General features: G+C 42.7%; 1 protein-coding gene across 1 annotated transcript; it reads left to right on the top strand.

Annotated features, from left to right (window-relative positions):
• On the top strand, positions 1 to 26,503 carry LOC306926174 (mitochondrial adenyl nucleotide antiporter SLC25A24-like; the record flags this gene model as incomplete). Its single annotated transcript, XM_079505437.1, has 9 exons — positions 1 to 84; positions 459 to 626; positions 1,067 to 1,217; positions 13,808 to 14,005; positions 21,568 to 21,689; positions 22,064 to 22,231; positions 22,672 to 22,822; positions 25,391 to 25,588; positions 26,412 to 26,503. The coding sequence occupies 9 exons, from the start codon at positions 1 to 3 to the stop codon at positions 26,501 to 26,503; spliced, it is 1,332 nt and encodes a 443-aa protein (XP_079361563.1).

Here is a 26,503-nt window from a genome sequence, read left to right as displayed (position 1 = left end):
ATGGTGAAGAAGATTGTAGAAAAGGAGGGGTTCTTTGGACTCTACCGCGGCATCCTGCCCAACTTCATGAAGGTCATACCAGCGGTCAGCATTAGCCGGCCGGCCTCCGACGGGAGGCTGCCACCCTCGTCCTGGCCAGGAAAGCCCAAAAGCAGGACTGGCACATCCTGCATGGCACCACCACAACTCCAGCGCCTCCAAGCAGACTCAGGTCTCGTCACCCCTACAACAGGGCAGCACAGGAGATGCTCAACTCCATCCCTGAGGACATCTCCAGAGATGCATGGCTTGCAGCAGCGTGGAAGCAGGAGTGGGAGTCAGCCGGGCCCTCCCGCATGCACCGGTACATCTGGGAACCAGGAGCTGGTGCCATAGCTGGAGATGACCTACCTCGCCAGCAATGGACCACACTAAACCGCCTAAGAACTGGGGTTGGGCGCTTCAATGCACCAATGCAGGTGATGAAAACCAGGCTGACTCTGGGGAAGACTGGACAGTACACTGGAATGTTTGACTGTGGAAAGAAAATCCTCAAGAAAGAAGGCGTGAAGGCATTCTACAAAGGCTACATTCCAAATATTATAGGCATTATTCCATATGCTGGGATAGATCTGGCAGTGTATGAGGTACACAATGTCTAAGGATACTACATTATAAAATATATGACAAGTAGTTAGACTGTATATTGCTGTATTGTGTGCGTACTCACAGCCAGAAAAAACATAGCCTTGTCTTTTTTTTTTTTTTTAAACATCTGTTTATGATTTTTGGCATACAAGCATTTCAAGAATGTTTAACCAGTAAGTTACAGATTGGAAAACAAATAGCAGAAACATACAAACAAACAAAACAAGAGACTTGTCTTAACATTAATACATTCATGTTTATAAATTCATTGATATAGTAGTTACACTATATATTGTGTAAACACACGCATGCACGTGCGCACACCTACACATGTATTATAGTTTTGATTTCTCCAACTGATTCTGTATATATGGCTTGCAACTACTATAACTTGGGCATAATCTGATTTCCCAAAATTCTTTCTGCCTACCATCTCTAGAGCTTAAAAAATGCCTGGCTGTCCCGCTATGCCAAAGACACATGCAACCCTGGGATTATGGTGCTGCTGGCCTGTGGTACCATCTCCAGCACTTGTGGCCAACTGGCCAGCTACCCTCTCGCTCTGATCCGCACCAGGATGCAAGCTGCAGGTAAGACATCCACCACAGGCTGATACCTTGGGGTTCTTTCTATGCGGTTTACAATTTGAATGGTCTGTCATATTGGATTATAAGTAAAAGGTACAACATTAAAGGTGCTTTGTTATTTTTTTGTTTACATTTTTTGTTAAAATGTTAAAGCTCTATATTCTGATGGTAATTATTTATTTCTAACTCAACTGTTCGCCCCACCGACTTCAAATTGGACACACGCGTTCCACCACAGGGACTGCAGTTCCCGGCTTTGAGTCGGTCGGACCAAAAGGCCTCTGTCCAGCCTCTGGACAGGGCCCAAATTAGCCAATTAATCACACCTGATCACCCCTATATCACCATATATGGAGCTGGCCTGTTCTGACATCACAATGTGGTTCTGACATCTGCATAGACTCCATATTTGGGCATGCCTGTGAAGAACTCCATATATGGCCATAAAAGGGACGCAGACATTATAACTGGGTGGAGCATGCATTTCTAACTTGCATCGTTCCAAGTAGGCCAGGCACTGCTCTAGTTGTTAATAGTTTCTCTTTCGCTATAATGCCATCCTGATAAACGCACTATTGTGCTGTTCCAAAGTGTCTCTCCAAGTTTCCTTTCTTTTGAATAGTGATGCTTGTTACATTTAAGGCAATGCACTTCGAATGGGACATAGTGGAAAGAAATGTCTTCCACATTTTATCTAACTTTGTCATTTTCTAATGATGTTGATTTGTGAACTACACTAGTTTTAAAAACAATGCTTTGCATTGGGAGTTTCAAGCGAGTGCAACAGACTAGGCAGCTCTATCTCCGTTTCATAAAATACATTTTCAGGTGGGTTGCAAATTTCAGCCAATCAGGAGAGAGAACCCAACAAAGAATGTTTCAGCTTAAATGTTATAGTTCCAATTCTGTTTTCTTTTCTCTTGTTCTATGCTGTATGGGTTCTCTCTTCTAGTGGATAAAATTGGTCTTCCGATCTGGAAATATATTTTCTGTTAAAGTGTTGGAGAAACACGGAGAACCCCGTTATTGAACAATCTATACCAGGTGTAACCCAGGTTTCAAATAGTAAATTATATGAATATAAAAGTCAACTAGACCAATGCAAGTCATACTGCATTAAATAAATATGGTGAATTCATTGCATCTACTATTTCTTAAAAACAACAATAAATAGTTGGTTCATTCATGATAATACATTCTTTAAAAAGTGAAAAGCTTGTGCTGTTGTGTCTAGGATATGCAGAAGCATTTTCTATGAGAGGTTAAAAACGTTTTCCCCTTTAAATGCACTCCTTCTATAAAAGGAGCACTTCCCCTTTAAGAGTCTCCATTATTGGAACTGCAGAGAGTGTGAGCAGCAACAGCAGCAGAGAGACAGAAAAACGTCTTTAAGACAGTTTAGAGTTGTTATTTTGTGATTTCAAGTCTTGTTTCCTGTACAACTTGAGTTTATGAGGAGCTGACTAAGTTGAGAAGTGTTTTGAGTGTAAAAAACGAACTTTGTGACTTTACCAGTTGAAGACAACAGAAAGATTTCCAGAAAAGAAAGAAACAAGATGGATGCCTCCATGTGTGTGTACTGTGTAGCAGTGGAAGACACACACATTGGTCATCAGATGGCGAGCTAACCCAGAACTTAATCTACACTGACTGGAAAGTTTTCATCAGAATTACCTGCATGGTTTGAGACAACTCACCATTGGAAAGTTTTCATCAGCAACTTCTGCACGGTTTGACCCAAACACAGTTTTCTCATGCTCATAGTTGGATTGCCTTGAACTGAACTGTCTCACTCACATTGAGAATTGATTGATTGAACTGAACTGCATTATCTCACTCACACAATTGGATTCATTGAACATTGATTGAACTGCATTGATTATAAGACTTTTGAACTGACATTTTTGAACAGAGACTTTTGGACACAAGTTACACATTACACAAACCTACAAGGGAAGAAAGAATACATTACAAAGTGTGTACATCATTTCATTTGAAGCGTTGACAATATTGCACTACTGTTTTTGAGAACTAATTGATTGTTTTTGTTTTGTTTTTGGACTTTGACATTTTATTTATTTTTTCTGTAAAGGTTGAACTTAAAGGTCATTTAACTTTTAAAAGGGGAGTTTAAAGGTACTTTCCTGACTTTACTAGAAAAGGGATTTTTGATTGATATTTGCCTGATTTTCCTAACAAGGATATTTTTCTTGCATTTATACTTACTTGATTTACGTCAATTAAGGATATTTTTGATTGACACACAAAGGGAATTGTTTTATTTTCTAAAGTGTATTTACCTTGATATCTGTGAAAAGAAAAGTGTTAAAGGTTACTTACCTGTCACCTGAAAAATAAGAGTTAACTCAGAAAGTAAAATAAAATAGCTAACAATTAAATAGGACTTACCTGTTAAAATAGGCTATTAAAAATAGGATAAAGACTGACCGGTCATAAATTGGAAATAATATTAGTTTGACTAAAGTGAACCAAACATTTAGTTAACAAACTAATAGGAACTAAACCTGAAAGCCTACTCTAAATAAGGAAAGGATTAAACTAGGGTTTTGGATGAATATTCACCTACCTACCTCCACCATTGTAAATAGTTGTATGCATACTATTTTTTTGCTTTTTTCTATCTTCAGTAAAACTGCCGGCTTACTACATTTAAGCTCTTGTCTCTGGTCTATTTATTTCCACCACTCCTTACGAATCTAGAAGCGTCTATACTAGTCCAGTAGCATAACCATTAGTTGCCTGTGATACAGTGACACTAGTGCTACATAAATCTTGGCGAGCTAGCCAGGAGTGGTAATAAGCTAATAAGCTAGTAATAAACTTAGAGACCAGAGACATTAAACAGTTTAATGATGGAGGAGGTAATTCAGACATCAGGAGTAAAAATCCCAAACTGTGTTCTACTTGATGCCAGATTTGCTAACACAAAAGCAGATGAAGAGCTATATGATTTTCTAAACAAGCATGGCTTGATTGAGAGAACAATCAAAATTGACAACCCCAAGTCAGAATTCCATGGACACGCTATAGTGGAATACTCAAGTGGTTCAGCTCTACTGTCACTTTCGCCATTGCCCCATAGCTTCCAAAGTGAAACTCAGGCTGAACTCACAATCCAGATCAGGGCCTTATCAGATGTTTATACGCCCACAGTTAGCAAGACAGCTACCCAGACTTACCTCTCAGAGTTAAAACGGATAGCAAGACTAGCTGGTAAGGACTTTGCTGCTATCCTCAGAGAAGAACTGTCTGTCATCGGTGAAGCTGTCCACCTCGACGACACAGAAGCCCACAGTGAAGGCATTCAATCGCCTGATACCCAGGAAAGTGCGGAACATGGTAGCCCTCTACCCAGTACAGCTACTGAGCAACGTGTTCAACCAGATCGGAACTGGTCTTCACAACCAGTCCCCTCCAAAGAAAAAATACAGGCTGCTCTGAACCTTTCCGTGGTCAACCCACCTGAAGTGCAGAAGGTGATAGTTGAGCACATAGTAAGAAATGAAGACTCTGCCATGCAGATGCACACCTCCCTGAGACTGAGACCCTTCTCTGGGCGCTGTCCTCAGCCCAACAATGAAGTGGATTACGAGACATGGCGTTCTAATGTGGAGCTTCTTCTGAAAGACACAAGACAATCAGACCTACACAAATCACGCAAGCTCCTTGAAAGCCTCTCCTCACCTGCTATTGACTTAGTGAAACACTTGCCACCGGAATCTCCCCCAAATATATATTTGGAGATCTTGGACTCTGCTTTTAGCACTGTTGAAGATGGAGACGACCTCTTTGCAAAGTACCTGAATACGTGGCAAGAACCGGCTGGTGAGAAACCATCGGCTTATCTTCAGAGGCTGCAGGTGATGCTAAACACCACCTTCAGGAGGGGAGGTGTAGGTGCAAGCGACCTTGACCGGCAACTCCTAAGGCAGTTTGTTAGAGGTTGCTGGGACAATGCCTTACTATCCGAACTGCAGTTGGATAGTCACCAAAGGAAAGAGAACCCACCTACGTTTGCTGAACTTCTCCTGTTACTCCGCACAGCAGAAAACAAGAGAATGTCCAAAGCAACACGCATGAAACAGCATTTCAGTGCATCAAAGCCAAAAGCATCATCCCAGTACCAAGGTGCTAGTGTGCAGTGTGAAGACTACACCCCAACACAATGGACACCTGATTCTGGTTCTGAGATCCAAGATCTGAAAAGACAGATAGCTAATCTACAATCTCAGCTCACACGAATCACCCAGAAAGGCGACGGTAAGAAATCAACCAAACCGGCAGCTCTAAAGTCAGCTACCACAGAGTCTCATGTCAACACTCCCACATCTCAGAAACCGCAGTCCCACAGACATGATGCAAAGAACCACACAAGCAAAAGGCCAAAACCCTGGTATTGCTTCAGATGTGGAGAGGATGGACATACCAAACCCCAATGTGAAAATGAACCAAACCCCACTCTCGTTTCCTCAAAAAGAAAGAAGCTGACAGAAAAGCAGCTAGCTTGGGATGTTGAGAACGGCGCCTCACAGCCTGATAATTTAAACTAGAGGCAGTTTCTGTTGAGGGGCAAACGGGAACTGGAACACAGACAAAGTGTCCCAAACAGAAGCAGCGCACCGCCAACAAGTGTTCGAATGCCAAACGACATTCAGTAACTATCCCTAAAGGACTGGTTGGAGCCAAGTGCACTGCACAAGTTACCATAAGCGACCAAGCTTGCAGCTGCTTGTTTGATACAGGCTCTCAAGTAACGACCATCCCCAATTCATTCTACCAAGAAAACCTGTCTCATTTACCTATTAACTCATTGAACAACCTGCTTGAAGTGGAGGGAGCGAATGGTCAAGATGTCCCATACCTTGGCTATGTCGAAGTTACCATCACGTTCCCAGAGAGCATACTTGGAGTAGACATCGAAGTCCCCACATTAGCTCTGATTGTGCCTGACATATGTTCCACTCTATCATCGGTGCTGATAGGCACCAACGCATTGGATGTTCTGTATGAACACTATGCAGAGAATGCACCTCAGAACTATGAGTCACTGCCATACGGCTACAAAGTTGTCTTGAAAACCCTTGAAGTCAGAAGAGTACAGTCTGAAAATTCCAGCATGGGAGAAGTCAGACTGCACTGCAGAGACCCTGAGACTGTTGCAGCTGGTCAGACCAAAGTCCTTGAAGGATCAGTGAGCTGCAGGATATCGAATGCAGTGAAGTGGGTGACAGTGGAGTCCCCAAAATCAGCCTTGCCAGGCGGCTTGCTGGTATCGAATGGCCTAACAAGTTTACCACCTAAGTCGTCACGCTGCATACCTGTCATTCTGAAGAACGAGTCAGACCACGATATCACACTGCATCCAAAAGCTGTGATAGCAGAGATACATTCCATCCAAAGTGTCCAGTCCATCAAATCTCTTGGCGCAGATTCCCCAACAAAGTCTGACTACAAGCCGAAACTCAACGTTGACTTTGGAGAATCTCCAGTACCCAGCGAGTGGAAAGAGAGGATAACCGAAAAGCTGAATTCGATGCCGGAGGTGTTCGCACTACATGATCTCGACTTCGGTCGCACAGACAAAATAAAGCACCATATAAACCTCAGTAACGAGACAACATTCAAACACAGGGCCAGGCCCATACACCCGCAAGACATAGAAGCTGTGCGTAACCATATCCAGCAACTTCTTGAGGCAGAAGTCATCCGTGAGTCTGAATCACCGTTCTCCTCGCCAATTGTAGTTGTCAGGAAGAAGAGTGGCGATGTCAGACTATGCATTGACTACAGAAAACTGAACCTTCAGACGGTGAAGGACTCCTACGCCTTACCCAATCTTGAGGAATCATTCTCAAAGTTGACTGGATCCAAATGGTTCTCAGTGTTGGATCTCAAGTCTGGCTTCTACCAGATTGAAATGGAGGAAGTGGACAAACATAAAACAGCCTTTGTCTGCCCACTAGGGTTCTTCGAGTTCAACAGGATGCCTCAAGGGATAACAAACGCCCCTAGCACGTTCCAGAGGCTCATGGAGCGCTGTATAGGAGAGCTGAACTTGAAACAAGCCCTAGTCTTTCTGGACGACGTGATCGTTTTCTCCTCAACGCTGGAAGAACATGAGGAAAGGTTGATGCGTGTGCTCGACCGACTGAAAGAGTATGGCCTGAAACTCTCACCAGAGAAGTGCAAGTTCTTCCAGAGCTCTGTAAGGTATCTAGGCCACATCATATCTGAGAAGGGTATTGAAACAGACCCTGAGAAGATCGCAGCACTGAACACCTGGCCAAGACCCAACAATCTCAAAGAATTGAGAACCTTCCTTGGATTCTGCGGCTATTTTCGCAGATACGTAAAGGACTATTCAAAGATTGTCAAGTCACTCAACGAACTAACAGCTGGATACCCACCGCTGAGAAAATGCACTAACGCCTCAGCAAGTGCTAAGAAATACCACAACCCAAAAGACCTCTTCGATGACAGATGGACCTCTGCTTGTCAGACGGCATTTGAGACCATAATTGAAAAGCTGACAACTGCTCCTATCCTTGGGTTCGCTGACCCTATGCTGCCCTACGTTTTACACACGGATGCAAGCACCTCAGGTCTCGGTGCTGCACTCTACCAGGAGCAACAAGGACAGAAGCGAGTCATCGCCTACGCAAGCCGTGGTCTGTCAAGCTGTGAATCAAGGTATCCTGCTCACAAATTGGAGTTTCTTGCCCTCAAATGGGCAGTGACTGAAAAATTGCAGGATTACCTCTACGGATGCCCATTTCAAGTTGTCACTGATAGCAACCCACTAACATACATCCTTACCTCTGCTAAACTCGACGCTACGAGCTACAGATGGTTGTCTGCTCTGTCAACGTTTGATTTCCAACTACAATACAGAGCCGGGAAGTTAAATCAGGACGCAGACGGGCTGTCCAGACGCCCACACAGCAGATTACCTAATGATGAAACATCACGGAAAGAGTTGGAGAGGATAGAACAATTCACAAAAAGACACTTGTTGGAACCTGAATATGTGAATGGAGACACAGTCAAAGCAATCTGCGAGAAGCACTTAGTCCACCAAGTGATCGACAGTGATCGTGGAGAGACAATACCCAACACTACTTTGGTTGTGTCACTTGCCCACCATCCAAACGCTCTCCCAGAAAGCTTTGAAGAGGAGGATCAGCTTGGTGGCTTACCTGTCATTCCCCTGCTTACGCCAGCTGAATTGAGAGACAAACAGCAAGCTGATACCTGCATTCGAGTAGTGCTCAAACAGTTGGAGACGGGAGAGAAACCGCCACCGTCCCTCAGGAAAGAACTCCCTGAACTCTATCTCTTGTTAAGAGAATTGAACAAACTTGAAGTCTTAAATGGCGTCTTGTATAGGAAGCGACAAGAGGGTTCACGAAGTTACTACCAGCTTGTGTTGCCTGAAGACTTGAGACCCTCTGTCTTAAAGAGTCTACACGACGACATGGGCCACATGGGTGTGGAGAGAACCCTTGATCTTGTTCGGAAACGGTTCTATTGGCCCAAAATGGCTGCAGAGGTGGAGACAAAAATCAGAACCTGTAACCGCTGCATACGGCGTAAAGTCTTGCCACAGAAGGCTGCACCCCTCGTGAACATCACAGCCACGAGACCCCTCGAGCTGGTATGCATGGACTACCTCAGTCTGGAGCCAGATTCCAGCAACACGAAAGACATCCTGGTCATCACAGACCATTTTACAAAGTACGCAGTAGCCATCCCCACCTCGAACCAAAAGGCCCGGACCGTTGCCAAATGCTTATGGGACCAATTCATCGTCCATTACGGAATTCCAGAGAGGCTACACAGCGATCAGGGTAGAGATTTCGAGTCTCGCACCATAAAGGAACTGTGTGAACTAGCTGGCGTTCAAAAGATTCGAACCACCCCGTATCACCCAAGAGGGAACCCCGTTGAGCGTTTCAACAGGACTCTGCTGAATATGCTTGGTACCCTAGAGAACAAGAAAAAGAGTCACTGGCGAGAGCATGTTAAGCCATTAGTACATGCCTACAATTGTACCAAAAATGAAGTTACTGGTTTTACACCTTATGAACTGATGTTCGGGCGACAACCGAGATTGCCAGTGGACATAGCCTACGGCTTGCCAGCCAATTACCAGCCAGGCTCACACTCACAATATGTCCGTAACCTGAAATCCCAACTTGAAGCAAGCTACAAAGTGGCAATGGAGAACGCAAAGAAGACGGCAGACCGTAACAAAGCAAGGTTTGACAAACATGTTGTTGAATCCACCTTGGAAAAAGGCGATAGAGTCTTGGTTCGGAATGTCCGACTTCGAGGCAAACATAAGTTGGCAGACAAGTGGGAAACAGACATATATGTCGTAGTGAAAAAGTCCGGAAATGTTCCAGTCTACGTTGTGAGACCTGAAACCAAAGAAGGTCCACTACGGACACTTCACAGAGACCTGTTACTGCCATGTGGTTTCCTTCCTGCAACTCCAGCTGAAGTCGAAACAACCACAGAAAAGAGACCCAGACGACCAAAAACTCGTCAGAGTCCAAGAGATGAAAGCTCAGATGAATCTGAAAGACAAGAATCTGACCTGGAAGATTATGATCTCACTTACCTTCATGGTCATGGAGACCTAGTAGTGGAAACCCAGAGTTTCGATCTTACCCCGGAAACGGTCGAATCTGTCACAAGGAACACTGGGACACAACTCATGCCAGTATCCACTGTTGAGCAAGAAGTAACCGAAGCTATTTCTGAAAATGTTCCAGTGGTAAACTATGACTTAAACCTACCTGAATTGAGTCCTGCTGAAAGCAACTTACCTGAAATCAGTCTTGCTGGAAGCAACCTACCTGAACATACATTACCTGATGTGAACCCTGAAGAAGCTACTTCACCTAACGTGAACACTGATGATCAACCTGAAACAGAAGTTGATAAGGCACAAGAGGATGATGTTCCTGATGTTGTACGAACAGAAGAGGATGATGAGGGACAAGCGGATGCTGTTCCTGATGCTGCACAGACAGAAGAAGATACCAACATTAGAGACCACAATGACAAAGACGACTTACAACCCACAAGAATGTCCAGTAGACATAGAGAACCCCCAAAGAAATTGACTTACCCTAAGTTAGGTAACCCATTAGTTACTGTAGTCCAGTCACTGTTCCAGAGCTTAAGTACAGTGATTACAGACTCTTTAAATGTTCCCTGGAGCCCCGTAGACTCAGACTTAACAATATAGTCTATTAATATCATGCACGGGGACGTGCATGAGGAAAGGAGGGGAGTATGTAACCCAGGTTTCAAATAGTAAATTATATGAATATAAAAGTCAACTAGACCAATGCAAGTCATACTGCATTAAATAAATATGGTGAATTCATTGCATCTACTATTTCTTAAAAACAACAATAAATAGTTGGTTCATTCATGATAATACATTCTTTAAAAAGTGAAAAGCTTGTGCTGTTGTGTCTAGGATATGCAGAAGCATTTTCTATGAGAGGTTAAAAACGTTTTCCCCTTTAAATGCACTCCTTCTATAAAAGGAGCACTTCCCCTTTAAGAGTCTCCATTATTGGAACTGCAGAGAGTGTGAGCAGCAACAGCAGCAGAGAGACAGAAAAACGTCTTTAAGACAGTTTAGAGTTGTTATTTTGTGATTTCAAGTCTTGTTTCCTGTACAACTTGAGTTTATGAGGAGCTGACTAAGTTGAGAAGTGTTTTGAGTGTAAAAAACGAACTTTGTGACTTTACCAGTTGAAGACAACAGAAAGATTTCCAGAAAAGAAAGAAACAAGATGGATGCCTCCATGTGTGTGTACTGTGTAGCAGTGGAAGACACACACATTGGTCATCAGATGGCGAGCTAACCCAGAACTTAATCTACACTGACTGGAAAGTTTTCATCAGAATTACCTGCATGGTTTGAGACAACTCACCATTGGAAAGTTTTCATCAGCAACTTCTGCACGGTTTGACCCAAACACAGTTTTCTCATGCTCATAGTTGGATTGCCTTGAACTGAACTGTCTCACTCACATTGAGAATTGATTGATTGAACTGAACTGCATTATCTCACTCACACAATTGGATTCATTGAACATTGATTGAACTGCATTGATTATAAGACTTTTGAACTGACATTTTTGAACAGAGACTTTTGGACACAAGTTACACATTACACAAACCTACAAGGGAAGAAAGAATACATTACAAAGTGTGTACATCATTTCATTTGAAGCGTTGACAATATTGCACTACTGTTTTTGAGAACTAATTGATTGTTTTTGTTTTGTTTTTGGACTTTGACATTTTATTTATTTTTTCTGTAAAGGTTGAACTTAAAGGTCATTTAACTTTTAAAAGGGGAGTTTAAAGGTACTTTCCTGACTTTACTAGAAAAGGGATTTTTGATTGATATTTGCCTGATTTTCCTAACAAGGATATTTTTCTTCCATTTATACTTACTTGATTTACGTCAATTAAGGATATTTTTGATTGACACACAAAGGGAATTGTTTTATTTTCTAAAGTGTATTTACCTTGATATCTGTGAAAAGAAAAGTGTTAAAGGTTACTTACCTGTCACCTGAAAAATAAGAGTTAACTCAGAAAGATAAAATAGCTAACAATTAAATAGGACTTACCTGTTAAAATAGGCTATTAAAAATAGGATAAAGACTGACCGGTCATAAATTGGAAATAATATTAGTTTGACTAAAGTGAACCAAACATTTAGTTAACAAACTAATAGGAACTAAACCTGAAAGCCTACTCTAAATAAGGAAAGGATTAAACTAGGGTTTTGGATGAATATTCACCTACCTACCTCCACCATTGTAAATAGTTGTATGCATACTATTTTTTTGCTTTTTTCTATCTTCAGTAAAACTGCCGGCTTACTACATTTAAGCTCTTGTCTCTGGTCTATTTATTTCCACCACTCCTTACGAATCTAGAAGCGTCTATACTAGTCCAGTAGCATAACCATTAGTTGCCTGTGATACAGTGACACTAGTGCTACACAGGGTTCCCCAATAGGTGGCCTGCGGAGCGCCCCCTTGTGGCCCCTGGAAGGTCCCAGATATAAATGGCATTAAATGGGGGTCAGTAGCCTATGCATGTCAAACTGGGCATCCTTTTCAAATGGGGTCTTGCCCTGAAAATGAATTTTCAGGGCAAGACCTTGTGCGTGCGGACTCGGCCCCCAGCCTGGTACCCTAGTCAAAATATGGCCCTTGAGGAAAATGAATTGGGTAACCTTGCTGTATGGGTTCTCTCTTCTAGTGGATAAAATTGGTCTTCCGATCTGGAAATATATTTTCTGTTAAAGTGTTGGAGAAACACGGAGAACCCCGTTATTGAACAATCTATACCAGGGTTCCCCAATAGGTGGCCCGCGGAGCGCCCCCTTGTGGCCCCTGGAAGGTCCCAGATATAAATGGCATTAAATGGGGGTCAGTAGCATATGCATGTCAAACTGGGCATCCTTTTCAAATGGGGTCTTGCCCTGAAAATGAATTTTCAGGGCAAGACCTCGTGCGTGCGGACTCTGCCCCCAGCCTGGTACCCTAGTCAAAATATGGCCCTTGAGGAAAGTTAATTGGGTAACCCTGATCTATACTATAGTCCGGCAGCCGAGGTGGACGGGTGGGAAATTTGGTATAGTCTTTTTTTATTGGCCTAAAATATTGTCTATATACATACATCCATGAATCCACTTGCTGACCGGCTGGAAGTATTGGGATTTTTCTTTTATAGGGGTTTCTTGTGACCCTACCATTAACATCCTACTATGGCAGGCAAAAATGTCAAACTTTCCTTTTGCTTTAAGTAGCATGTGACCATTCCATTCCGAGCATTAGTTTTGCACAAAATACACATTTTGGGCACATTTGGGCAAGTGGCTATGGCTGCTTTTAGGCCTAGGAGTGTATTTTGTGCAAAACTAATGCTTGGAATGGATTTAGAATCATGAAAAACTAGTTTGACATGTCACATGCTACTTAAAGCAAAAGGAAAATTTGACATTTTTGCCAGCCATAGGATGTTAATGGTAGGGTCACAAGAAACCCCTATTAAAAAGATTGCCCAATACTAACAGCCGGTCAGCAAGTGGATTCGTGAATGTATGTGTATATAGACAATATTTTAGGCCAATAAAAAATACTATATACCACATTTCCCACTTTAAACAAAAGAAGCCTGTCTGCTGCCGGACTACTATAGTGTTTGTTCAATTCAGGGGTCTCCCTGTTTTTCCATAGCAATGTTTATTTATTTGATATGGACATCACATTGCACAATTGTACAATTTGTAGATGCATTGCTTACACTGTAAGCCTTGGTGTATTATCGCGAGTGCTAGTTTTCAACACCTGTGTTATTTAAAAAAATATATCAATTACACAAAGTTGAATTCACTGTGACAGTAAGTGGTGTGGGACAAAAGTACTTCAATTGCATATATTTTAATTTAATGAGTCTGAATTTACCTCAGATCTGGACAGTTTGTCGTGTATGTTCATTAACCTTTTGACTCCTTACCTTCTCAGCATCTATTGAGGGCTCAGAGCAAGTGAACATGACCACGATGGTGAAGAAGATTGTAGAAAAGGAGGGGTTCTTTGGACTCTACCGCGGCATCCTGCCCAACTTCATGAAGGTCATACCAGCGGTCAGCATTAGCCGGCCGGCCTCCGACGGGAGGCTGCCACCCTCGTCCTGGCCAGGAAAGCCCAAAAGCAGGACTGGCACATCCTGCATGGCACCACCACAACTCCAGCGCCTCCAAGCAGACTCAGGTCTCGTCACCCCTACAACAGGGCAGCACAGGAGATGCTCAACTCCATCCCTGAGGACATCTCCAGAGATGCATGGCTTGCAGCAGCGTGGAAGCAGGAGTGGGAGTCAGCCGGGCCCTCCCGCATGCACCGGTACATCTGGGAACCAGGAGCTGGTGCCATAGCTGGAGATGACCTACCTCGCCAGCAATGGACCACACTAAACCGCCTAAGAACTGGGGTTGGGCGCTTCAATGCACCAATGCAGGTGATGAAAACCAGGCTGACTCTGGGGAAGACTGGACAGTACACTGGAATGTTTGACTGTGGAAAGAAAATCCTCAAGAAAGAAGGCGTGAAGGCATTCTACAAAGGCTACATTCCAAATATTATAGGCATTATTCCATATGCTGGGATAGATCTGGCAGTGTATGAGGTACACAATGTCTAAGGATACTACATTATAAAATATATGACAAGTAGTTAGACTGTATATTGCTGTATTGTGTGCGTACTCACAGCCAGAAAAAACATAGCCTTGTCTTTTCTTTTTTTTTTTAAACATCTGTTTATGATTTTTGGCATACAAGCATTTCAAGAATGTTTAACCAGTAAGTTACAGATTGGAAAACAAATAGCAGAAACATACAAACAAACAAAACAAGAGACTTGTCTTAACATTAATACATTCATGTTTATAAATTCATTGATATAGTAGTTACACTATATATTGTGTAAACACACGCATGCACGCATGCACGTGCGCACACCTACACCTGCTCAACGCGGGTAGGAGAGACGACAACCTCCGCGGGTGACAACGCAAGAGGATCCAGCCTTCAGATACGCAAAGCCCACAAAGTAGGTGTCGGCAACTCGGCATAGCCAGTGCAAAGCAACGGCGATAGACTGTGTCGAAAGAGCAACGTTTCGAGTGACAGCCAAGAAGTTCCCTACCACAATCCTCAAGTTAAAGGTGGTGTGGGAAGCGGTTAAACTTGGAAATTGCAACAAGGACTCAGATCTATTAACCTTGCATATTGAGCTTAGCCTACACGTTTTTGGGATCTTTCTAATGAGCTGGTATTTGCAGTTGTTACATTGCTGGATAGTATAAGAAGAATTTAAATGACTCACTTAAGCAAGTGAACAGAGTTTAAAGGTTTATATAAAGGTGTTTGCATTAAGATTGCAATTTTGTGTTTTACCAAACTAAAGGGTTTAAAGGCATAATTAAGTCATTTTTGTATTTCATGATAAAGGGTTAAAATAATTAATTTTGTTTTCACAAAGGTTTAAGACGTTTAAAGGGTAACAAGCTCATTTTGTGTTTATTTAAGTAAATAGTTTAAAGGACAACTCATTTGGTTTTCAGCTAAACTAAGAAGGTTAAAGGAGAACTAACTCTCCCTGTTTTTCCATAGCAATGTTTATTTATTTGATATGGACATCACATTGCACAATTGTACAATTTGTAGATGCATTGCTTACACTGTAAGCCTTGGTGTATTATCGCGAGTGCTAGTTTTCAACACCTGTGTTATTTAAAAAAATATATCAATTACACAAAGTTGAATTCACTGTGACAGTAAGTGGTGTGGGACAAAAGTACTTCAATTGCATATATTTTAATTTAATGAGTCTGAATTTACCTCAGATCTGGACAGTTTGTCGTGTATGTTCATTAACCTTTTGACTCCTTACCTTCTCAGCATCTATTGAGGGCTCAGAGCAAGTGAACATGACCACGATGGTGAAGAAGATTGTAGAAAAGGAGGGGTTCTTTGGACTCTACCGCGGCATCCTGCCCAACTTCATGAAGGTCATACCAGCGGTCAGCATTAGCCGGCCGGCCTCCGACGGGAGGCTGCCACCCTCGTCCTGGCCAGGAAAGCCCAAAAGCAGGACTGGCACATCCTGCATGGCACCACCACAACTCCAGCGCCTCCAAGCAGACTCAGGTCTCGTCACCCCTACAACAGGGCAGCACAGGAGATGCTCAACTCCATCCCTGAGGACATCTCCAGAGATGCATGGCTTGCAGCAGCGTGGAAGCAGGAGTGGGAGTCAGCCGGGCCCTCCCGCATGCACCGGTACATCTGGGAACCAGGAGCTGGTGCCATAGCTGGAGATGACCTACCTCGCCAGCAATGGACCACACTAAACCGCCTAAGAACTGGGGTTGGGCGCTTCAATGCACCAATGCAGGTGATGAAAACCAGGCTGACTCTGGGGAAGACTGGACAGTACACTGGAATGTTTGACTGTGGAAAGAAAATCCTCAAGAAAGAAGGCGTGAAGGCATTCTACAAAGGCTACATTCCAAATATTATAGGCATTATTCCATATGCTGGGATAGATCTGGCAGTGTATGAGGTACACAATGTCTAAGGATACTACATTATAAAATATATGACAAGTAGTTAGACTGTATATTGCTGTATTGTGTGCGTACTCACAGCCAGAAAAAACATAGCCTTGTCTTTTCTTTTTTTTTTTAAACATCTGTTTATGATTTTTGGCATACAAGCATTTCAAGAATGTTTAACCAGTAAGTTACAGATTGGAAAACAAATAGCAGAAACATACAAACAAACAAAACAAGAGACTTGTCTTAACATTAATACATTCATGTTTATAAATTCATTGATATAGTAGTTACACTATATATTGTGTAAACACACGCATGCACGCATGCACGTGCGCACACCTACACCTGCTCAACGCGGGTAGGAGAGACGACAACCTCCGCGGGTGACAACGCAAGAGGATCCAGCCTTCAGATACGCAAAGCCCACAAAGTAGGTGTCGGCAACTCGGCATAGCCAGTGCAAAGCAACGGCGATAGACTGTGTCGAAAGAGCAACGTTTCGAGTGACAGCCAAGAAGTTCCCTACCACAATCCTCAAGTTAAAGGTGGTGTGGGAAGCGGTTAAACTTGGAAATTGCAACAAGGACTCAGATCTATTAACCTTGCATATTGAGCTTAGCCTACACGTTTTTGGGATCTTTCTAATGAGCTGGTATTTGCAGTTGTTACATTGCTGGATAGTATAAGAAGAATTTAAATGACTCACTTAAGCAAGTGAACAGAGTTTAAAGGTTTATATAAAGGTGTTTGCATTAAGATTGCAATTTTGTGTTTTACCAAACTAAAGGGTTTAAAGGCATAATTAAGTCATTTTTGTATTTCATGATAAAGGGTTAAAATAATTAATTTTGTTTTCACAAAGGTTTAAGACGTTTAAAGGGTAACAAGCTCATTTTGTGTTTATTTAAGTAAATAGTTTAAAGGACAACTCATTTGGTTTTCAGCTAAACTAAGAAGGTTAAAGGAGAACTAACTCTCCCTGTTTTTCCATAGCAATGTTTATTTATTTGATATGGACATCACATTGCACAATTGTACAATTTGTAGATGCATTGCTTACACTGTAAGCCTTGGTGTATTATCGCGAGTGCTAGTTTTCAACACCTGTGTTATTTAAAAAAATATATCAATTACACAAAGTTGAATTCACTGTGACAGTAAGTGGTGTGGGACAAAAGTACTTCAATTGCATATATTTTAATTTAATGAGTCTGAATTTACCTCAGATCTGGACAGTTTGTCGTGTATGTTCATTAACCTTTTGACTCCTTACCTTCTCAGCATCTATTGAGGGCTCAGAGCAAGTGAACATGACCACGATGGTGAAGAAGATTGTAGAAAAGGAGGGGTTCTTTGGACTCTACCGCGGCATCCTGCCCAACTTCATGAAGGTCATACCAGCGGTCAGCATTAGCCGGCCGGCCTCCGACGGGAGGCTGCCACCCTCGTCCTGGCCAGGAAAGCCCAAAAGCAGGACTGGCACATCCTGCATGGCACCACCACAACTCCAGCGCCTCCAAGCAGACTCAGGTCTCGTCACCCCTACAACAGGGCAGCACAGGAGATGCTCAACTCCATCCCTGAGGACATCTCCAGAGATGCATGGCTTGCAGCAGCGTGGAAGCAGGAGTGGGAGTCAGCCGGGCCCTCCCGCATGCACCGGTACATCTGGGAACCAGGAGCTGGTGCCATAGCTGGAGATGACCTACCTCGCCAGCAATGGACCACACTAAACCGCCTAAGAACTGGGGTTGGGCGCTTCAATGCACCAATGCAGGTGATGAAAACCAGGCTGACTCTGGGGAAGACTGGACAGTACACTGGAATGTTTGACTGTGGAAAGAAAATCCTCAAGAAAGAAGGCGTGAAGGCATTCTACAAAGGCTACATTCCAAATATTATAGGCATTATTCCATATGCTGGGATAGATCTGGCAGTGTATGAGGTACACAATGTCTAAGGATACTACATTATAAAATATATGACAAGTAGTTAGACTGTATATTGCTGTATTGTGTGCGTACTCACAGCCAGAAAAAACATAGCCTTGTCTTTTCTTTTTTTTTTTAAACATCTGTTTATGATTTTTGGCATACAAGCATTTCAAGAATGTTTAACCAGTAAGTTACAGATTGGAAAACAAATAGCAGAAACATACAAACAAACAAAACAAGAGACTTGTCTTAACATTAATACATTCATGTTTATAAATTCATTGATATAGTAGTTACACTATATATTGTGTAAACACACGCATGCACGCATGCACGTGCGCACACCTACACCTGCTCAACGCGGGTAGGAGAGACGACAACCTCCGCGGGTGACAACGCAAGAGGATCCAGCCTTCAGATACGCAAAGCCCACAAAGTAGGTGTCGGCAACTCGGCATAGCCAGTGCAAAGCAACGGCGATAGACTGTGTCGAAAGAGCAACGTTTCGAGTGACAGCCAAGAAGTTCCCTACCACAATCCTCAAGTTAAAGGTGGTGTGGGAAGCGGTTAAACTTGGAAATTGCAACAAGGACTCAGATCTATTAACCTTGCATATTGAGCTTAGCCTACACGTTTTTGGGATCTTTCTAATGAGCTGGTATTTGCAGTTGTTACATTGCTGGATAGTATAAGAAGAATTTAAATGACTCACTTAAGCAAGTGAACAGAGTTTAAAGGTTTATATAAAGGTGTTTGCATTAAGATTGCAATTTTGTGTTTTACCAAACTAAAGGGTTTAAAGGCATAATTAAGTCATTTTTGTATTTCATGATAAAGGGTTAAAATAATTAATTTTGTTTTCACAAAGGTTTAAGACGTTTAAAGGGTAACAAGCTCATTTTGTGTTTATTTAAGTAAATAGTTTAAAGGACAACTCATTTGGTTTTCAGCTAAACTAAGAAGGTTAAAGGAGAACTAACTCTCCCTGTTTTTCCATAGCAATGTTTATTTATTTGATATGGACATCACATTGCACAATTGTACAATTTGTAGATGCATTGCTTACACTGTAAGCCTTGGTGTATTATCGCGAGTGCTAGTTTTCAACACCTGTGTTATTTAAAAAAATATATCAATTACACAAAGTTGAATTCACTGTGACAGTAAGTGGTGTGGGACAAAAGTACTTCAATTGCATATATTTTAATTTAATGAGTCTGAATTTACCTCAGATCTGGACAGTTTGTCGTGTATGTTCATTAACCTTTTGACTCCTTACCTTCTCAGCATCTATTGAGGGCTCAGAGCAAGTGAACATGACCACGATGGTGAAGAAGATTGTAGAAAAGGAGGGGTTCTTTGGACTCTACCGCGGCATCCTGCCCAACTTCATGAAGGTCATACCAGCGGTCAGCATTAGCCGGCCGGCCTCCGACGGGAGGCTGCCACCCTCGTCCTGGCCAGGAAAGCCCAAAAGCAGGACTGGCACATCCTGCATGGCACCACCACAACTCCAGCGCCTCCAAGCAGACTCAGGTCTCGTCACCCCTACAACAGGGCAGCACAGGAGATGCTCAACTCCATCCCTGAGGACATCTCCAGAGATGCATGGCTTGCAGCAGCGTGGAAGCAGGAGTGGGAGTCAGCCGGGCCCTCCCGCATGCACCGGTACATCTGGGAACCAGGAGCTGGTGCCATAGCTGGAGATGACCTACCTCGCCAGCAATGGACCACACTAAACCGCCTAAGAACTGGGGTTGGGCGCTTCAATGCACCAATGCAGGTGATGAAAACCAGGCTGACTCTGGGGAAGACTGGACAGTACACTGGAATGTTTGACTGTGGAAAGAAAATCCTCAAGAAAGAAGGCGTGAAGGCATTCTACAAAGGCTACATTCCAAATATTATAGGCATTATTCCATATGCTGGGATAGATCTGGCAGTGTATGAGGTACACAATGTCTAAGGATACTACATTATAAAATATATGACAAGTAGTTAGACTGTATATTGCTGTATTGTGTGCGTACTCACAGCCAGAAAAAACATAGCCTTGTCTTTTCTTTTTTTTTTTAAACATCTGTTTATGATTTTTGGCATACAAGCATTTCAAGAATGTTTAACCAGTAAGTTACAGATTGGAAAACAAATAGCAGAAACATACAAACAAACAAAACAAGAGACTTGTCTTAACATTAATACATTCATGTTTATAAATTCATTGATATAGTAGTTACACTATATATTGTGTAAACACACGCATGCACGCATGCACGTGCGCACACCTACACCTGCTCAACGCGGGTAGGAGAGACGACAACCTCCGCGGGTGACAACGCAAGAGGATCCAGCCTTCAGATACGCAAAGCCCACAAAGTAGGTGTCGGCAACTCGGCATAGCCAGTGCAAAGCAACGGCGATAGACTGTGTCGAAAGAGCAACGTTTCGAGTGACAGCCAAGAAGTTCCCTACCACAATCCTCAAGTTAAAGGTGGTGTGGGAAGCGGTTAAACTTGGAAATTGCAACAAGGACTCAGATCTATTAACCTTGCATATTGAGCTTAGCCTACACGTTTTTGGGATCTTTCTAATGAGCTGGTATTTGCAGTTGTTACATTGCTGGATAGTATAAGAAGAATTTAAATGACTCACTTAAGCAAGTGAACAGAGTTTAAAGGTTTATATAAAGGTGTTTGCATTAAGATTGCAATTTTGTGTTTTACCAAACTAAAGGGTTTAAAGGCATAATTAAGTCATTTTTGTATTTCATGATAAAGGGTTAAAATAATTAATTTTGTTTTCACAAAGGTTTAAGACGTTTAAAGGGTAACAAGCTCATTTTGTGTTTATTTAAGTAAATAGTTTAAAGGACAACTCATTTGGTTTTCAGCTAAACTAAGAAGGTTAAAGGAGAACTAACTCTCCCTGTTTTTCCATAGCAATGTTTATTTATTTGATATGGACATCACATTGCACAATTGTACAATTTGTAGATGCATTGCTTACACTGTAAGCCTTGGTGTATTATCGCGAGTGCTAGTTTTCAACACCTGTGTTATTTAAAAAAATATATCAATTACACAAAGTTGAATTCACTGTGACAGTAAGTGGTGTGGGACAAAAGTACTTCAATTGCATATATTTTAATTTAATGAGTCTGAATTTACCTCAGATCTGGACAGTTTGTCGTGTATGTTCATTAACCTTTTGACTCCTTACCTTCTCAGCACCTATTGAGGGCTCAGAGCAAGTGAACATGACCACGATGGTGAAGAAGATTGTAGAAAAGGAGGGGTTCTTTGGACTCTACCGCGGCATCCTGCCCAACTTCATGAAGGTCATACCAGCGGTCAGCATTAGCCGGCCGGCCTCCGACGGGAGGCTGCCACCCTCGTCCTGGCCAGGAAAGCCCAAAAGCAGGACTGGCACATCCTGCATGGCACCACCACAACTCCAGCGCCTCCAAGCAGACTCAGGTCTCGTCACCCCTACAACAGGGCAGCACAGGAGATGCTCAACTCCATCCCTGAGGACATCTCCAGAGATGCATGGCTTGCAGCAGCGTGGAAGCAGGAGTGGGAGTCAGCCGGGCCCTCCCGCATGCACCGGTACATCTGGGAACCAGGAGCTGGTGCCATAGCTGGAGATGACCTACCTCGCCAGCAATGGACCACACTAAACCGCCTAAGAACTGGGGTTGGGCGCTTCAATGCACCAATGCAGGTGATGAAAACCAGGCTGACTCTGGGGAAGACTGGACAGTACACTGGAATGTTTGACTGTGGAAAGAAAATCCTCAAGAAAGAAGGCGTGAAGGCATTCTACAAAGGCTACATTCCAAATATTATAGGCATTATTCCATATGCTGGGATAGATCTGGCAGTGTATGAGGTACACAATGTCTAAGGATACTACATTATAAAATATATGACAAGTAGTTAGACTGTATATTGCTGTATTGTGTGCGTACTCACAGCCAGAAAAAACATAGCCTTGTCTTTTTTTTTTTTTTTAAACATCTGTTTATGATTTTTGGCATACAAGCATTTCAAGAATGTTTAACCAGTAAGTTACAGATTGGAAAACAAATAGCAGAAACATACAAACAAACAAAACAAGAGACTTGTCTTAACATTAATACATTCATGTTTATAAATTCATTGATATAGTAGTTACACTATATATTGTGTAAACACACGCATGCACGTGCGCACACCTACACATGTATTATAGTTTTGATTTCTCCAACTGATTCTGTATATATGGCTTGCAACTACTATAACTTGGGCATAATCTGATTTCCCAAAATTCTTTCTGCCTACCATCTCTAGAGCTTAAAAAATGCCTGGCTGTCCCGCTATGCCAAAGACACATGCAACCCTGGGATTATGGTGCTGCTGGCCTGTGGTACCATCTCCAGCACTTGTGGCCAACTGGCCAGCTACCCTCTCGCTCTGATCCGCACCAGGATGCAAGCTGCAGGTAAGACATCCACCACAGGCTGATACCTTGGGGTTCTTTCTATGCGGTTTACAATTTGAATGGTCTGTCATATTGGATTATAAGTAAAAGGTACAACATTAAAGGTGCTTTGTTATTTTTTTGTTTACATTTTTTGTTAAAATGTTAAAGCTCTATATTCTGATGGTAATTATTTATTTCTAACTCAACTGTTCGCCCCACCGACTTCAAATTGGACACACGCGTTCCACCACAGGGACTGCAGTTCCCGGCTTTGAGTCGGTCGGACCAAAAGGCCTCTGTCCAGCCTCTGGACAGGGCCCAAATTAGCCAATTAATCACACCTGATCACCCCTATATCACCATATATGGAGCTGGCCTGTTCTGACATCACAATGTGGTTCTGACATCTGCATAGACTCCATATTTGGGCATGCCTGTGAAGAACTCCATATATGGCCATAAAAGGGACGCAGACATTATAACTGGGTGGAGCATGCATTTCTAACTTGCATCGTTCCAAGTAGGCCAGGCACTGCTCTAGTTGTTAATAGTTTCTCTTTCGCTATAATGCCATCCTGATAAACGCACTATTGTGCTGTTCCAAAGTGTCTCTCCAAGTTTCCTTTCTTTTGAATAGTGATGCTTGTTACATTTAAGGCAATGCACTTCGAATGGGACATAGTGGAAAGAAATGTCTTCCACATTTTATCTAACTTTGTCATTTTCTAATGATGTTGATTTGTGAACTACACTAGTTTTAAAAACAATGCTTTGCATTGGGAGTTTCAAGCGAGTGCAACAGACTAGGCAGCTCTATCTCCGTTTCATAAAATACATTTTCAGGTGGGTTGCAAATTTCAGCCAATCAGGAGAGAGAACCCAACAAAGAATGTTTCAGCTTAAATGTTATAGTTCCAATTCTGTTTTCTTTTCTCTTGTTCTATGCTGTATGGGTTCTCTCTTCTAGTGGATAAAATTGGTCTTCCGATCTGGAAATATATTTTCTGTTAAAGTGTTGGAGAAACACGGAGAACCCCGTTATTGAACAATCTATACCAGGGTTCCCCAATAGGTGGCCTGCGGAGCGCCCCCTTGTGGCCCCTGGAAGGTCCCAGATATAAATGGCATTAAATGGGGGTCAGTAGCCTATGCATGTCAAACTGGGCATCCTTTTCAAATGGGGTCTTGCCCTGAAAATGAATTTTCAGGGCAAGACCTTGTGCGTGCGGACTCGGCCCCCAGCCTGGTACCCTAGTCAAAATATGGCCCTTGAGGAAAATGAATTGGGTAACCTTGCTGTATGGGTTCTCTCTTCTAGTGGATAAAATTGGTCTTCCGATCTGGAAATATATTTTCTGTTAAAGTGTTGGAGAAACACGGAGAACCCCGTTATTGAACAATCTATACCAGGGTTCCCCAATAGGTGGCCCGCGGAGCGCCCCCTTGTGGCCCCTGGAAGGTCCCAGATATAAATGGCATTAAATGGGGGTCAGTAGCATATGCATGTCAAACTGGGCATCCTTTTCAAATGGGGTCTTGCCCTGAAAATGAATTTTCAGGGCAAGACCTCGTGCGTGCGGACTCTGCCCCCAGCCTGGTACCCTAGTCAAAATATGGCCCTTGAGGAAAGTTAATTGGGTAACCCTGATCTATACTATAGTCCGGCAGCCGAGGTGGACGGGTGGGAAATTTGGTATAGTCTTTTTTTATTGGCCTAAAATATTGTCTATATACATACATCCATGAATCCACTTGCTGACCGGCTGGAAGTATTGGGATTTTTCTTTTATAGGGGTTTCTTGTGACCCTACCATTAACATCCTACTATGGCAGGCAAAAATGTCAAACTTTCCTTTTGCTTTAAGTAGCATGTGACCATTCCATTCCGAGCATTAGTTTTGCACAAAATACACATTTTGGGCACATTTGGGCAAGTGGCTATGGCTGCTTTTAGGCCTAGGAGTGTATTTTGTGCAAAACTAATGCTTGGAATGGATTTAGAATCATGAAAAACTAGTTTGACATGTCACATGCTACTTAAAGCAAAAGGAAAATTTGACATTTTTGCCAGCCATAGGATGTTAATGGTAGGGTCACAAGAAACCCCTATTAAAAAGATTGCCCAATACTAACAGCCGGTCAGCAAGTGGATTCGTGAATGTATGTGTATATAGACAATATTTTAAGCCAATAAAAAATACTATATACCACATTTCCCACTTTAAACAAAAGAAGCCTGTCTGCTGCCGGACTACTATAGTGTTTGTTCAATTCAGGGGTCTCCCTGTTTTTCCATAGCAATGTTTATTTATTTGATATGGACATCACATTGCACAATTGTACAATTTGTAGATGCATTGCTTACACTGTAAGCCTTGGTGTATTATCGCGAGTGCTAGTTTTCAACACCTGTGTTATTTAAAAAAATATATCAATTACACAAAGTTGAATTCACTGTGACAGTAAGTGGTGTGGGACAAAAGTACTTCAATTGCATATATTTTAATTTAATGAGTCTGAATTTACCTCAGATCTGGACAGTTTGTCGTGTATGTTCATTAACCTTTTGACTCCTTACCTTCTCAGCATCTATTGAGGGCTCAGAGCAAGTGAACATGACCACGATGGTGAAGAAGATTGTAGAAAAGGAGGGGTTCTTTGGACTCTACCGCGGCATCCTGCCCAACTTCATGAAGGTCATACCAGCGGTCAGCATTAGCCGGCCGGCCTCCGACGGGAGGCTGCCACCCTCGTCCTGGCCAGGAAAGCCCAAAAGCAGGACTGGCACATCCTGCATGGCACCACCACAACTCCAGCGCCTCCAAGCAGACTCAGGTCTCGTCACCCCTACAACAGGGCAGCACAGGAGATGCTCAACTCCATCCCTGAGGACATCTCCAGAGATGCATGGCTTGCAGCAGCGTGGAAGCAGGAGTGGGAGTCAGCCGGGCCCTCCCGCATGCACCGGTACATCTGGGAACCAGGAGCTGGTGCCATAGCTGGAGATGACCTACCTCGCCAGCAATGGACCACACTAAACCGCCTAAGAACTGGGGTTGGGCGCTTCAATGCACCAATGCAGGTGATGAAAACCAGGCTGACTCTGGGGAAGACTGGACAGTACACTGGAATGTTTGACTGTGGAAAGAAAATCCTCAAGAAAGAAGGCGTGAAGGCATTCTACAAAGGCTACATTCCAAATATTATAGGCATTATTCCATATGCTGGGATAGATCTGGCAGTGTATGAGGTACACAATGTCTAAGGATACTACATTATAAAATATATGACAAGTAGTTAGACTGTATATTGCTGTATTGTGTGCGTACTCACAGCCAGAAAAAACATAGCCTTGTCTTTTCTTTTTTTTTTTAAACATCTGTTTATGATTTTTGGCATACAAGCATTTCAAGAATGTTTAACCAGTAAGTTACAGATTGGAAAACAAATAGCAGAAACATACAAACAAACAAAACAAGAGACTTGTCTTAACATTAATACATTCATGTTTATAAATTCATTGATATAGTAGTTACACTATATATTGTGTAAACACACGCATGCACGCATGCACGTGCGCACACCTACACCTGCTCAACGCGGGTAGGAGAGACGACAACCTCCGCGGGTGACAACGCAAGAGGATCCAGCCTTCAGATACGCAAAGCCCACAAAGTAGGTGTCGGCAACTCGGCATAG

Source organism: Electrona antarctica (genome assembly GCF_951216825.1).
Source record: "Electrona antarctica genome assembly, chromosome: 7".
Taxonomy (NCBI): domain Eukaryota; kingdom Metazoa; phylum Chordata; class Actinopteri; order Myctophiformes; family Myctophidae; genus Electrona; species Electrona antarctica.
Note: the sequence above shows the minus strand (reverse complement) of the source record. Positions and strands in the feature narration are given on the sequence as shown.